Source organism: Coloeus monedula (assembly GCF_965178545.1).
Source record: "Coloeus monedula genome assembly, chromosome: 20".
Taxonomy (NCBI): Eukaryota; Metazoa; Chordata; class Aves; order Passeriformes; family Corvidae; genus Coloeus; species Coloeus monedula.
In genome coordinates, this window is record NC_138800.1 from 8051271 (window position 1) to 8066195 (window position 14925).

The 14925-nt window shown below is 53.1% G+C and overlaps 1 protein-coding gene across 1 annotated transcript in view; it reads left to right on the forward strand.

Annotated features, from left to right (window-relative positions):
* Positions 1-14198, forward strand: part of NXN (nucleoredoxin) — a 47795-nt gene extending 33597 nt beyond the window's left edge. The window contains exons 2-8 of the mRNA XM_082294574.1: positions 652-769; positions 2115-2248; positions 2579-2679; positions 3081-3187; positions 8172-8351; positions 10831-10955; positions 13023-14198. Coding sequence (XP_082150700.1) covers positions 652-769; positions 2115-2248; positions 2579-2679; positions 3081-3187; positions 8172-8351; positions 10831-10955; positions 13023-13205 — 948 coding nt within the window. The 3' untranslated portion in view covers positions 13206-14198. The remainder of the gene's footprint in view (positions 1-651; positions 770-2114; positions 2249-2578; positions 2680-3080; positions 3188-8171; positions 8352-10830; positions 10956-13022) is intronic.
* Positions 14199-14925: the final 727 nt, after the last annotated feature.

Sequence of the window (14925 nt, forward strand, 5' to 3'; positions counted from 1 at the left end):
AGACTGGGATGCCCAAAACGTGGCCATCAGCCTGCAGAGCTGGCAGTGCAGGATGGATGAGCTGGGCCCTCAGGCTGATGTCAAAGCCCTTAATCAGCTCCTGGGAGCAAACCCGGGAAGCCCCAGTTGCAGAAGAATAATTTTTTTGTGTGTTGGCCTTGTGCTCAGCCTGGCTGTGTTTTGGCAGGGATTGCTGGTTTGTTTAATGAACGTGGAAGTGGGAGGGGAGGAAACAGCCAGGGAAGCATTACAAATTGCTTCAGAGCAGTGGCATTAAAAGTATTTGTGCTTACCATGTCTTCTAAACAAAGAGCTCAAAGCATGGCAAGTATTATCCCCATTTTACTTGCAAAGTAGTAAAAGCAGGAGGAGGAGAAGCTTTGCTTGTGCTCACGGGCAAGCCCACAGCAGGTATGAGACACATGGGGGTCTCACCTGAGGTCCTGAGGGGATGGTGGTGATGGTGAGGGTCTCTGTGGGCACTGGCCCAGCAGCTCTTCCTCACATTCCTTCACGCTCATCCCTGAAGCACCAGCTCTGTTTCTTTGCTCACCTCTGACCTCTGCTCTGAAAGATGCTAATGCTCCAAAATCTTCCTCTTCACGCTGCCAAGTTTACCTTCCTTATCTCCCCTCCCAATCTTTTTTACAGCTGAAGCTGTGGAACAAGTACAGAGTCTCCAACATTCCTTCCCTAATATTTATCGATGCCGCCACTGGGAAGGTGGTTTGCAGGAATGGCCTCCTGGTCATCCGAGATGACCCTGAAGGTAAGACAGAAACATGGGGACACAGCTGCTTTTTCATTCCAGTTCATTCTGAATGGCCTGAGGGGGAGGGAACAAAGAACTATTGTCATACTTAACTATTCAAAGCACTGTGCTATTTTCGGCGTAAAATTTTCTTCATCATTCCTACCAGATCTTGTGTTTTGGTTTTGCTTACTGAGAAGAACAAAGAATTTCCCTCCAGGATTTTTGTCTGGAGTGCTAATGAGGAAAGGGTTAGGCTAACTGAAACATGAAGTTTGGATTTTTCCCTGATGGAGGCACATGGACAGACAGAATGAGGGCCCAGACTTTCCATACCTTAGGAGCAGAATCCTTCCAGAATACTGAATGGGACTTTTATCATTGACATCACACTCAGGTTAATGAGTTTCCCATTATTTACAAATTATACAGAAAAATACTACTCTTCTCCCTTCTGAGGCTTGCTGTGCTGAGAGTTGATGCTAAATCTATCTTCTTCCAATTTGGAAAAAACCCGAATGAGCCAAATGTGTGCCCTTACTCACAGACCCTGCAGACCCATCAGTCATCTGCTGTAGTTGTCCATCCATTTTTTTTATTACAGCCTCATTGTTTCTTGGTGCAGTAAATACTGAGCATGGTGACAGAGTCTTTAGTTCAGTGGCAGGAGCTGTACAGCAGGAACATGTTGTGGCCTGAGCCATCTGTGATGTTTTCTCCTCTCTGGCTGAACACATGGATGGATTGCTCTGGGAGCTGGCAGCAGATGATTCAGAGCATGTTTGTGTGTACACACACAGCTTGCTTTGGGGTGCAGAGAGTTAGTGTAAGATATATATAGAGATATATGGATATAAACACACCATCTTTTACATATATATAGCTCAGGTTTATAAATAAAGACATGCATGGATATGTGTAGAAATATATGGTTAGTATCAGCATAAGGGACACAGTCTGACTGCATTCCTGAGCACGTACCACCTTGCCCTCTCTTGCTAAAATAAACGCTGTTGATAAGGAAAAGATGCCTCAGCAGGCACAAAACCAGAGCAGGCTTTGTCAGGCTGAAGGTGCTTTGCCTTGGGTGCAGCCTGCCTGAGAGAGAGAGGTGACCCTGGCTGCAGTGCAGAGCTTGGCTTCCTCACCTCAGGGCGAGGGTGTGGTGGTGCCTGACAGCTGAGGTGTTCTGCATCCCCCTTAGATGGGAATAAACCCCAGTCGGGTTCCTCAGACAGGATCCCCTGTATCCTTGCAGAAGGTGGGGTGGTTTTTCTAGTGAAACTTTCTGAAACTGTAAAAGTTGCTTATGCATGTTACTGTCTTATGTCTTCTTTCCACCCCTATCCTGACCCCTCCCCAGGTCTGGAGTTCCCTTGGGGGCCAAAACCCTTCAGTGAAGTTGTTGCTGGGCCTCTGCTAAGGAACAATGGGCAGACACTGGACAGCAGTGCCTTGGAGGGCTCTCACGTTGGGGTCTATTTCTCCGCGCACTGGGTGAGTGGGAGGTGCTGTGCAGAGCAGTTGGAGTGGGCTCAGGGAGAGTAAAGACCCTGGTTTGGTTGGTGCTGAAGAATTTAAGATGCTTTGATCATCAGCATTGCAGTGGCCTGTCATCCTCAGCTGGCCCTATAAGTGGGAGAGTGGTCAGATTTTGAAAATGGAAGAGGTTTTGTTGGTAACTTACAGACCATAAACCCCAGCCATGTTCAGGCACTGCAGCAAAGATGAGGTCACACCAGTTCATGGTCACTGGGTCACCTGGCCCTGCTGGGTGTGGGACTGGTCCTGAGGAGGAGACAATGTCCTTGTGCTTGTGTTTTGCAGTGCCCGCCATGCCGAAGCCTCACGAGGGTGCTGGTGGAGTCCTACCGGAAAATCAAGGAGGCAGGCCAGAAGTTTGAGATCCTCTTCGTCAGTGCAGACAGGTGAGGCAGCACTCACACCCTGTGCAGGCAGAGCAGTTTGGCTCTGGTATCAGAAAGGCTGCCTGAGTCCTTTCCCTCGGCCCAGTAGGGACATGCAGAATGGGGTCGGCAAGAGCAGGTCTGTGCTTCACTTTGTATCTTGTGACTCTGATCTCTGAAGGATACTCGAGCTGCTGCTGTCACCATGGGTTGGCATCCAGGTACCCTGAAGAGTTTGAAATATTTTATTAGGGAAAAATAGACCAGGGACAACTTCTCAAATTTGGTCTGACTGTCTCCCAGCAGCACTTACTGGTGGGTTTTGGTGAAGGCATAAAGGGCTTTGCAGGCCAGGTTTTTAATGAGGAGGGAGCCTGACAAGTGGAGGGCTTTGCATGCCATGCTGTGTTCCCCTTGCACAGGTCGGAGGACTCCTTCAAGCAGTACTTCAGTGAGATGCCCTGGGTGGCTGTGCCCTACGCTGACGAGGCCAGACGGTCACGCCTGAACCGACTCTACGGCATCCAAGGTAGGAAGGGCCACACTGAGACACAGATCTCCTTTTCCCCCCTCCTTTTGTTGAGTATTTGTAATGTCTCCTCTTGTTTAACTAAACCAAGAAAACAGCAAAGCAAAGCACAGTGCCCCAGGCAGAGCCGCTTCATGTTTCTGCTTTCCACAAACTCACATTCCTACCACCTGCCAGGCAGGCTGTTAGTTGAAACAGGACTTCCATAAACAACCTAATTCTTCCTGGAAACTTGGAAGCTGTTTTTGGCTTGGATGTTTTTAGTCTAATTACTGATTTATTTATTTTTGCTTTTTCTTGCCGGTTTAAATTTCATTTTCTTGCTGGTTTATGTAATGCAAAGGCAGGCCATCGTCCTGTGCAGGGGCTGAGGAAGATGGCATCTGGTTTATGTTAGTGACATGAATTACAAAAGAGAGAGTGTTTGATGTAAACCATGGCTTTGCTTTTACTGTACATGCCAGTGCCAGAATTCCAGCAGCCCTGGCTGCTTGTAGGGGCAGGGAGAGACTCTGCATGTCTGGATGGCTTCAGAGAGTCACGAAGATGATAAAAGCTCACAGCAGCCTTCCTAGGGGCTGGCAACTTGTTCCAGCAGGGGACAAACTGCAGCACAGAGGTGTGTAAGGTGACTGGCTGGTGAGATCTCGTGTATGTACAAATAGTTTCTCCCTGTGGTTAAAGGATCTTGCTGCAATGTGGCTGCTTCTCATCTGTTTCTGTGTGATGCCATAGAATCATAGGGTATTCTGAGCTGGAAAGATCCATCAGGATCGTAGATCCAGCTCCTGGCCCTATGTAGGACACTCAACAATCCCACCCTGTGCCTGAGAGCTTTGTCCCAATGCTTCTTGAACTCAGACAAGTTTGGTGCTGTGAACACTTCCCTGAGGAGCCTCTTTCAGTGCTCAACCACCCTCTGGGTGAAAAACTTTTTCCTGATATCCAACCTAAACCTCCCCTGACTTAGCTTCTTGTTGGCTGGGTGGGTGCAGGCTGGCAGAGTGTCAGTGTGGTCTGCAGGGAAGGAGGAGTGTTGCCAAAGGTGGCCGAGGGCATGGGAGAGTGACAGGAGAAATAATCCCTCCTTGGGGTCCTCTCCAAACACCACTTCTGGCATGAGCTCAGGTGCTGCCACTCAGCTCTGTTCCCTGACCTTAGCCCAAGAATAACCATTTGCCTACTTTAAACAGCCATCACTTTGCTGCTTAATGACCTTCCCATGAGGCGAGAGCTTTCCAAATTCATCCGTCTTTTCCCCGGCCTGCTCACAACCCTTTCCAGTGCTGGTTTCGGCCGAGCGCTGCAGGACTGCTGCCAGTTTCACTGGGACTTTCTGTAAATAAGGTGTCCAGACATGGATACTTGAGCACCAGGCATGCTGTAGCCAGGGAAACAGTGACAACAGCTTTCCCTCCAACTCCAGCTGCTGCCTTCTTAAAGGTATCTCTCTTTGTTGTGTGCTGACCTGAAAATGTAAATATTGGCTGTTCCCCTGCATGCCAGTCCCTTTCTGTGCCCAGGTAGCTCCCATGTTATCCCTGAATCTCAGCTCCATGCAGACTTTGGGGCTGCCTGCCTGTTTGCAGTCAAGCTTTTCACACCAGCTGGAACAAAAGCTTCCTGCAAACAGAGCTGGGTGTTGTGGGCTCTGCTCATCACCACGCGTGGTTATTCCACCTAAATGAAAACTCAGATCTGTGTAATCTCATCAGCCTTTCCCCACATTCATGGTTCTGCTTCTGCCTCTCTGAAAGCTCTCTTTGGAGCTGCACCAGTCATCAGTGAGAGTGTCCAGGTTACCATCCTAGTGCTTGGGTTGTGAACACAACGTGAGGAGGTTTCCCACTGGTTTTTGAAGGCTGGGTACTGAAACAACAGAAGAGCTTGTCTTCCCTGTCTGCTTTAAGTTCCTGAGTGGTGGAAAGCAGCAAGAGTCAAATCTCTTGTTGTTTTAGTCCCATGTTGGCCCCTACAACATTTAAAAACTCAGTATAAAATGTAAATTGAGTTATTGGCCTTTATTTGGGTTTACTTGAATGCTTCTATTCATAACTCATGTGCAGTCAGAGGCTGTACCATACCACCTCTAGTAAATTGCTTCTGGTGCAGTGCTGTTCTGAGAAAGAGTCATGTCTTGTGTTGTGGCTGTGTAGAAATAATCCCCTTTTGTGCAGGCAGCTCCCAGTCCTGCCTTGGGTGAAATCCCCTGGCCTTAGCTCTCCTTCCGATGGGATGGGGAGCAGTGATAAACTCGATGCTTTGATAGGAATCACCCCTTGTTATTGTGTATCTCATGAGACCTTTTGGGTTCCTCAATATTCCCCCTGTACTCCGTGGTGTCTCTTAGAGATTTGCAATGCCTTCCAAACCCTGTTGTTTCTCCCCTTCCCCAGACACCCGCAGGTCACTCTCACAGCCTGGAAGTCACTGTTACAGGAGATTCCTGGAGTTTTCTTCTGAAAAAGTGAAAAAACAGTGATAAAATGCACCACCTGTCCTGTGGTTGGTGTAGGGTTTGCTTCACATAGATTGTGATTACTGACCCAACAGACTTCATGCAGATGAGATTTCCGTGAGGGGTGTGGGGTTTAATATATAAATATGTAAATGTCTTGCCAGGTTCGGTAACAAACCATTTGGCCCCTGTGTTTTCATAAAATGCTGGCCCCGTGGGAGCCAAATCCATTTTCTAGTGCATAAAATCCAACCAAGCCTGTCTATGCTAATTCTCATCCAAGCTTATACAATATTCATTGCAGTGTCTGATCGCTGATTCTTCTTGATAAGTAAATTCTGGTGTTATGACTTAAGGCAATTACCAAATCCCCCAAAAGGCACTAAAATTACAAATAGTGGCTGGGATGAGTGGAAAGGGGGAATTATTTGGGTTAGCAGGTGTGAATAACATTAAGGATGGTTTCCCTGGTCCTGCAGGTCTGTGACCCCTGAAAACAGGGTGTGTCTTTTAGGGAAGTAGTCACAAAGGTCACCTGAGAAGATGGGGATGTGAATTATCTTTAAAAATACTCTGTTTTCTGATTCAGTTTTGTATTTGCAGTTGGAGGTTTGATGGCTGGGTGTTTGGGGGGGGGGGAGGGGGCATCTGCATATGCAAATTAGGTGAAGTCTAAAGGAATGCTTTGAATAGTGGATGAAATCCTTGATAGCTGCAGAATCACAGCGATCTGTTTCTAAATTGGACCCTTAATTTTCCCAGATCAGCAAAGCTTATTTGAAACCTCTGCCTGGGAGTTGCTCAGGCTGACTGATGACCTGAGAGTCTCTAGCCTGTCCCTCATGTATAATGGATGGAGAAGCAGGCGTTTGGGGTGGGCTTGGGGATCGTAAATGGATCAAGATCCGAATCCTGCGTGCTGCTGAGCACCGAGTGCTTCTCCTGGTGTCAGTAGCACTTTGTGCCTGTAAGGGCAGGGCCAGCGTGAGATTTCCCAATTCCTTCCAGTCTCTTTAACCCATCCCTGCCCTGGGGCTACGTTGAATTACCAGCAGGTAATGAATAAGCCTTTTTGTGATACAAAATGGTTTTCTTGGCGTACCCTTAGGATCTGCAAGCGAAGCCATTGGGCGGGTTCCTGCACTGCTGCTTAGCTCCAGCCCCAGCGCAGGCAGGAATGCGCCGGGCTGGAATGACGGGAATGCGGCTGCTCGCCTGGACCTGCAGGCAGGCTGGGACACACAGATGGCCGCGTATTTCCTAGAGAAATGCCTCGAATTCAGAGGGCTTGTGAGTAGCCCACTGTTGGACAAACGCGGGACTGCAGTGCCAGGAGCCCGGCAAGTGCAAACGTGCTGTGTGCCCCCTGCTCAGGGAAGGGTTCTGCAGGATATTTCTGAGGAAGGAGCTTTAAAATGAACCTTGAGATGAAGGGGCAGGAGTGTTTGAGTTGCCTCAGCTTGCCAGGGATGTTGCTAGGTGAAAGAGATACTGGATAAGGGAGCAGGTTGAAGCCTGAGTGATCAACAGTCCCTGGCACTAATGCTGGTCACTTCATTTGTCCCTTGGGGCCTGATCCTGCTGTCCCCTCTTCCTTCCTTGTGGGATGTTTCTTTGTCTCCCTGATGACAGAGGAATGGTGTGCTTTCCAGATGAAGTCACCAACATGATCTGCTTCTGTTGACCCACCCGTGGCTGTTTTGTGGCCGGAAAGCTGGTGCCTTATCAGATGGGATGGTCACCAGCTGGTGTCCAACCTGCCCCACTGCCAGTGACATCTGAGTTGGTGACTTGTGCTATGTCTCTGCTGCAACTGTGTTCACTTCCTGTACAAAGCTTCTCCTTTATGACAGAGCTTTCCAGCTCCATAGCTCAGGGCAAAATGCTGCTTTTTCCCAAGGGCCAGACCATCACTGGATATCCCCTGAGCCACATCCTGCCAGGATCCTGTAGACCTGGACATTCCTGCACGGCTTTGTTAATCTCCAGAGGGATGTGCTGTGGAAATGGCTGGGCCATTAGTGCAGAGTGCTGGAGGGCTGTGGGGGCTAAAATACGTGGTGTTCCTTCTGGGAAGGAACACACCCTGCTTCCTGGCCACTGTTGTCTGCATGCTGTGTGCTTTCCTGGGAATTGGGCCCTTCCAGAGGCAGCCACATCTCAGCACTGGGATGGTGATGCACAGGGGGCACGGTGCAAGAGGGAGGGTCCCTCAGTGGTACAGTGGGATTTGCACTCGTGGGCACCAGCCAGCAGCAATCCCTGCCTGAACCTGGGTAGGGAGAGGCAGGCAGGGCCAGAGCTGTCTCTCAGCTTCCTGCTCTGGCTCCTGAATTGCAGTGCTCTGCTAGGACGGAAACAGGATCCAGGGAGCCTGATCCCCACTCCGTGAGCTGCGGACAGGCAGGAGGCTCGCTGGGCTCCTGCCAGGGCCGGAGGCCATAGAAAAAGGCCTTTCTCCCCACACCCTGTTGCTGGCCAGTTCATGCTTTGGCTGATCCCCCTCCCTGTTTTTTTCCATCGCAGGCATCCCGACTCTCATCGTCCTGGACTCCAAGGGAGACGTGATCACGCGGCAGGGCCGGGTGGAGGTACTGAACGACATCGAGTGCCGCGAGTTCCCCTGGCACCCCAAGCCCGTGCTGGAGCTGACGGACTCCAACGCCGTGCAGCTGAATGAGGGCCCCTGCCTCGTTCTCTTTGTAGGTATGGATGGAGCATCCCTGCTGTGACAGCAGAGCCTGTGCTGGGGAAGGGGGCTGGGCGACCTGCCAGCTTGGCTAGAGCTGGCCACAGGGCTGGGAACCTGCCTCTGGTGATGACAGTGTCCATGGAAAGGGATATCCCTTCCATGTCCATTTTCCATCACTATGTGCTCACAGAGAGAGGCCAGTGCGGGGAGAGAGCTCCCTGTGGAAGCCCCTCAGGACAGACTTGGAGCCTTTCCCGTGCCACAGCAGCTCACAGGAGCTTGCCAGAGCCTGCTGTGCCCACAGGGCTCCCACACACCACCCTGGGATGCGGTGGAGCAGCGATTGACAGCGCAGAGGAGCTGTCATATCAAAGGTGTGGTGGTGGCTGTGGACAGGAATGCTGATGAGGTGTTGGGAGTATGAGAAATACACTGTCACAGCTGGTGGTGGTGGAGATGGGAAAAGCCTTTCTGGAGCAGGGACTTGAGGCACACGTGATGTTACAGAGGAGGCAGAGGAAGTGCCTCTGTGAGGGATTATAGATCAGTGCTGGAAACCACAGCTCAGGACTTGAGTCCCTGGGCTGAACAGGGCTGTGACAATCAGAGCAGCCTTTCATGCTCTGCTGGTCCTCCATTCCCCCAATTCCCCTGGCTGCAGGACGGGGCAGGTTTTTCCCCAAAGTTCCTGTCCTTCCACTGCTAACCCACACATGAAGCTCCCCTGCGGTTAGAAACAGGCCTAGAACTCACCCAAAGCATGGATGGTTCATTCCTCATTGCTTCCCTGCCAGCAGTGGACACAATAACTCAGGAAAGGGCATGGCTGGGATGAGCTGTGCTGCAGGCTGAGCCCTGGGTGAGCAGCACTGGGGTGCACACAGCGTCCCCAGGGAGGGAGTCGAAGGGTCCTGGGCTCTGGGGGGTGCAGCTGTCCCCTGTGTGCTGTGTGGAGTTTGCTGAAGAAGCCCCCCTTGCCTTGCTGGTGTTGTGCCAGGCCCAGGGCAGGGCTTGTGTCCCGCTTCCTCGTGTGCCCTCTGTGAGCAGCACACCCTCCTCTGCAGCGCTGATAACACGGCCCTCGCTCCTTTCCTTCTTCCCTTTCAGATTTCCTTTTGACCCTGGTTATTTATTCAGCGGAGCCCAGCGGGGGATGTGAGCACAGAGCCAAAAATCCTCTCCTCACGCGGGAAGGACTGGCTGGCCACGCCAAGCCTGATGGATTGGGGCTGGCGCTGCAGGCCTCTGGAAAGAGTTATTTTTATCTTGCTCTGAGCAAAGTTTTTCTATCACCTTGCTGCAAACAGCTCATCAGGAGAACAGCTGGGGCTCCTGCTTGCTGCTTTTGGGGGTGGATGGTCTTGATGAAATCCACCAGTGATGTGCTGGGGCAGAGATGCAGTTGGTGCTGCAGCAAGGCAGGCACTGGGAATGGGGGCTTCTGGCCAGCTTTGTCCTGCTGGGAGACCCCCCCAGCAGACCAGTGCCTGCACTGCACAGGCAGCAACACCCCCAGGAGAAGGCAGGCTTAGCAAGTGCTGGTGCTGAATAAATCCTGACTGATCTACCTCCTTCCCCAGAGGGGTTAGGGCTGGGTTAACCAGAGTGTGCAGGGCTGCCTGGAGTGCTGCCAGCAGCCGATGTTTGTAGGAAAATCAATCCCTGCAGACACCCCGCAACTCAGCGTATTTATCACTGCCCTGCACGCAGGACAGACCCTGAAATCCAGCGTGCAGCGTCTCTGGAATCTCCTGCTTTGCTTGGAGAAGCCAGAGAGGAGGACAGGAATGTGTGGAGCAAGGGCAGAGAGTTTTCTGGGCATGGCCTGTCCCAGCTGGAGGCTGGACCTGTCATGGTGATTACATCAGGGTCCACGAGGGGAGACAAGGGACTTCTCTTCTGTCTTCTTCCTTTAATGCCTGAAAGTTGTCCCCGAATTGGAATCTTTTAATCTCAGTGCTTCCCAAGGATGCAGACTCTCCTCTTTCCAGCTCACTATTTGAACTTCAGTGGTGGCTGGTGTTTGATTGATGCTGCCATCTCTTTCTACCCTCCCTCTGTCAAATCAAAGCTGCCTTCACAGCGCTGAGACTGGAGCAGCAGAGCTGCAGCTCAGCGATCCCGAGGCAGAGGGATGGTGGGTGGCGGGCAGGGGAGGCAGCAGCCTCAGATCAGCACCTTTGTTTGGTCTTCAAAACGTGCTCAAACCACAAAGCAGCTTCTTTGTGCCTGTTTGTATCACCAACAGCACCAGGGAGCGAGCAGTGGAGTATTTGGGGAGCAGGAGTTGCTCTTCTGTTACGTGTTTCCCTGTAGTGCATTTCAGCTGCTCCCTAATTGCTCCAGAGCCATGTGGCTTTGAAGTCCATGCGGCACATCCGGGCTCTGGCTTCCTGCGTGGTGGTGCAGTGGGACAGAGCCAGTTTGCATCCTTTGCTCCTAACCTCCTTTTTTTGCCTTGCCTCTTTTCATTTGTCTCCCCAACCCCTGCAGATTCAGAGGATGATGGGGAGTCGGAGGCGGCGAAACAACTGATTCAGCCCATAGCTGAAAAAATCATAGCCAAGTACAAAGCCAAAGAGGAGGAGGCACCGTTGCTCTTCTTCGTGGCGGGTGAGGTAAGTGAAAGGAGGGCACAGGACTGTGTCCTGCTGGGTATGGGTACCACTGTTGTTGTTCAGTGGGTAAACTGAGGCACGGAGCTACTGCAGCTGTCAGGCACCATGGAGCAAAACCAGACTTGAGGCCTGGCTCAGTCCGTGCTCTCCTTGCTGGATGTTACTTCTAGCAAAGGGTTTGGTCAGAAGGGGAAAAGCCTGAAGATGGGAGAGGGACAGGCAGAGTGGGGCTGTGGGAGGGAGCGGAGCTGCCACACTGGGGCTGCTGCCCACTCAACCCTGAGGCTGTGTGGGCAGGGGAAGAGGAGCAGGGTTTGAGTTTCAGCCTGGCCCAGCCAGTGAAATTTTGGCTGTTTTCCTGAGCTGGCCACGCTTTTCTTGGCTGGGATGGTATTTGAGGCATGTGCCGGCTGCAGTGCTCACAGTCAAAGATCTGCTGGAGAGAATGGGAAATGGGAAAACTGGAGGACTTCTGGCCTCCCTTTCCCCCGCACAGACACTTTGCCCTGCAGCAGTCTGGCAGATGAAGGTTTTGTCTATGGGTCAAAAAAGCTCCCAGCACCCCCAGGCCTGCAGTTCCCCTCCCATATCACTGCTCAGGGCCTGGGCAGGTGGCAGCCGCTGCGCCTGCTCCGTCCCTGCACGCCCACGTCACAGCCGCAGCGTTCCCTGCGCGGAGCCCTCCGGAGCCGCCCTGCGACAAAAGGGTCCCCACTGCCACACCCAGGCCCCCCCCAGCCAGACAGGCCCCCACTGCCACCACCCACAGCCCCACTGGCCCCCTCTGTGCAGCCGCTCCCACCACCATAACGGGTCTCTGAGCATCCCAGCTCAACCCCGCACCCTTGAATAAGTCCGTTGTTGGAAAGGGCTATTTTGGGAGGGTCCGAGACCTTCCCCCCTCCCCCAGAGCCTGCGAAGCGTTTTCCTCCCGCTCGCCGGCTGTAGCTGAAACATTGCTGCTATTCATGCAGCTCCCGACGGCCCTGCAGCGGCCGGCCCGAAGAATGGGGAGCGTCCGGCACGTCCCATTCATCCGTCACCTCAATAGCCGGGAGCGCTGGCCCCAGGGCTCCGCTGGCCCCCACGCACAAAGCAGCCCGGCCATGGCCGGAGCAGGCGCCTCCCATTGCTCTCCCAGCGCTGTCTGGACCGATTTTGCATTGATTAAAAATATTCCTTGGTGCCTTTGTAAATAAAGGACGAGGCGTCCCGACACCTGGGTGGGGGGTGGCCAAGGCGACGAGCCCAGCCCTGCTCGCCCTTCCAGCCACGTGGTCCAGCTGCGCCAGAAACCCCTGCAAAGGAAGGGGAGGCGCGACCGGAGCTCCCCAGCGCTGCCGCCACGCGCTGCAGAGCCCCGGCCGCCAACCAGGTGGATGGATTCCATTCCTGCCCCTCGGAAGGGGTGCGCAGGAACGCCTCGCTCCGGGTGCGGCACAGCGTGGGCTTGGTGATGAATCGCACCAGTGCCGGCTTTTTGCATCCCACAGCCTCGGGAGGGATAAATCGTTGCCTTTGGCCAGAGCTGAGCCGTGCCTGGGTGAGGGGAGGGCAGCCCTCTCCCCCTGCAAGCAGCCTGGTGCTCTTGTGTGTGCCCAGACACTGGGACCTGTTGATGGGGTCTCATTGTTGGCTCAAAGCACAAGACTTCATCCCATTCCTGTTCTTTGCTTTGTTCCAGGCGTGCACTTGGGTCCCTTTGGTATCCACCCTTGGTGAGCAGTGAGGTGGCTGTGCTGCCAAAGGGCTGGCAGTCCTCACATTCAGTTCTTCGAGCTATGGATGTCCCAGAGGCTCCTGGGTGGCCGGGGCAGTGGGTCAGTCTGGAAGCAGGGGTTGGAGGAGTGCGTGTCCCATTCCAGCCTAGGATAAATCAACCCTGTTTAGTTCTGACACAACCCACGAGCAGAGCAGGCAGCAACATGGGTGTTGCTTGCTGTGCTCGTGGTCCTGCAGTGCTGGTGCAAGGCCCAATCCCTTGGGATGGACTGTGGCAGCAGCAAACTGCTCCTGGTGTCCTGGCTCTGCTGATGACTCCTCTGTCCTTCTCCTTTTGGCTTCCAGGACGACATGACCGACTCCCTGCGGGATTACACCAACCTGCCCGAGGCTGCGCCCTTGCTCACCATCCTGGACATGTCAGCCCGGGCCAAGTACGTGATGGATGTGGAGGAGATCACACCCGAAATCGTGGAAGCCTTTGTCAGCGACTTTCTAGCAGACAAGCTAAAACCCGAGCCCATCTAAGGGGCCTCTGTGCCAACAGACGTTATTTAAAACTAGGTCTCTCTTCCGCCGCTTGTGGATTCTCCAGCGTGTCCTCACGCCCGACCCAGTATCCAACCTTCTTGTGGTGCCTTGTTTTACGCAGTGAATCCTTCTCCTAAGCAAACTCCTCGAGATGCACTTTCAGCAGGGAGTTGTTGGCGTTTGGAGACTTCGCTTGTGCTTCATGGTGATATATTCTCTAATAACCAGGCCAGAACTGTTACTGTATTGTTATTTTATACACGGCACTAGCTAGCAGGCAAATCTTTTTGCATGGTGTTCTTCCCAACGTATGCATCAGGCAGTGGGTGGGGTTCTTGGGGCTCTTTTCTTTCTCCTCCTCCCCCTTCTTTCCTTTCTTACCACCCCTGCTGACTAAATGACTTCCAGGAAGCAATAAGGAAACTGTCCCCATCGCCCCTGGCCAGTCCTTTCTCTCCCACGCAAGTGCCCTGACAAGGCCAAGACAAGTCTTAACTGCTGACAACCTCTGAAAGACCACGGCACAGCCAAGCTCTTCCTCCTGGGGGTGAGACCTTCCCTCGTGGGTTTCCCACCCCTCACTCCAAGCACCGACAGCCTTAGGCAGCACTGGCTGTTCGTGTCAGGGTCCATCCCCCTGCCATGGGTGGGTATTCCCTCTGTCCCTCCCACTCTGAGCCAGGAGGAGGATCACCACCGGGCTGCCCTCACCTCTTGTTTCTTCCTTGTGCTCTCCCTGTCCCCTCTCGTCCCTCTCTCTGGTATGAACTGTCTTCTCCCCTGTGTTAGTTGATTGAGCTGTTTTTCGTAGGTGTGTCCCAAACTCAACGTAAATGGTGCTGTTCTTTAAAAAAATAACCAAAAAAAAACCCCCAACCCAAACCCTAAGGAAAAAACCCTCCCTTCCCTAACCCAAGCAGCACAGCCGAGCCCTTGAAAAAGTGACATTGTAAAAACTGTACATGGTGATTGGAACTTTGTAATAAAACTGTTACAATGACCTCGTCCCCGGAGGTGCCGATTGCCTGTCCTGCTGTCAGAGAGGGAGCCTGTGTGGGGGAAGAGGAGCCCCCAGCCTGACCCTATGGATCGCTGGCTCCTGGGATTCCCCCCTGGGCTCACACAGCCCCTGCCTGTGCCTGGTTTGCTGGGGTGGGGCGGAGCTCCCCAGGAGGGAGGGAGCCCTTTGGCAGCCACTGCAGCGTTCCCAGCCCGATGTCCCAGCCTGAATAGCGCGTGTTGTGCAAGCCACTGCTTTTCCCTTTCAGCTCATTAGTCAGCTATGGCAGGATTATGGTCTCCCCTTTTATCCTGCTGCAGCTTCCCACCCTGCCAGGAGCTGGGAACAGCCGCCAGCTCGGGCTGTATAAACCCAGCCTGTGTTCTGCACGTTTCAGAGGTTGTTCCCGTGTTCAGCAGTGATGAACTGACTGGTGAGCAGTTCCAGGGATAGCCCAGCACCTCCCAGCAGTGGTGTGATCAGGAGTGCTGGAGCTCGGACACCCCACACCACAGCCACCCCCAGCCAGCCTCGCCCACGGCAGGGTTGGAGTGATTGCTGGAGGACAGGGTTTGGGTAAGCACAGGCAGCACCCATTCAGGTGGCAGCAACCTGGCCTTCCTGACCCCAAAACCACTCCCAGCAGCCAGGCTGGGAAGGACACAGGCTGTCAGCAGCAGCCTGGCTGGGCCAGCACAGACGAGGGATCTGAGGTCT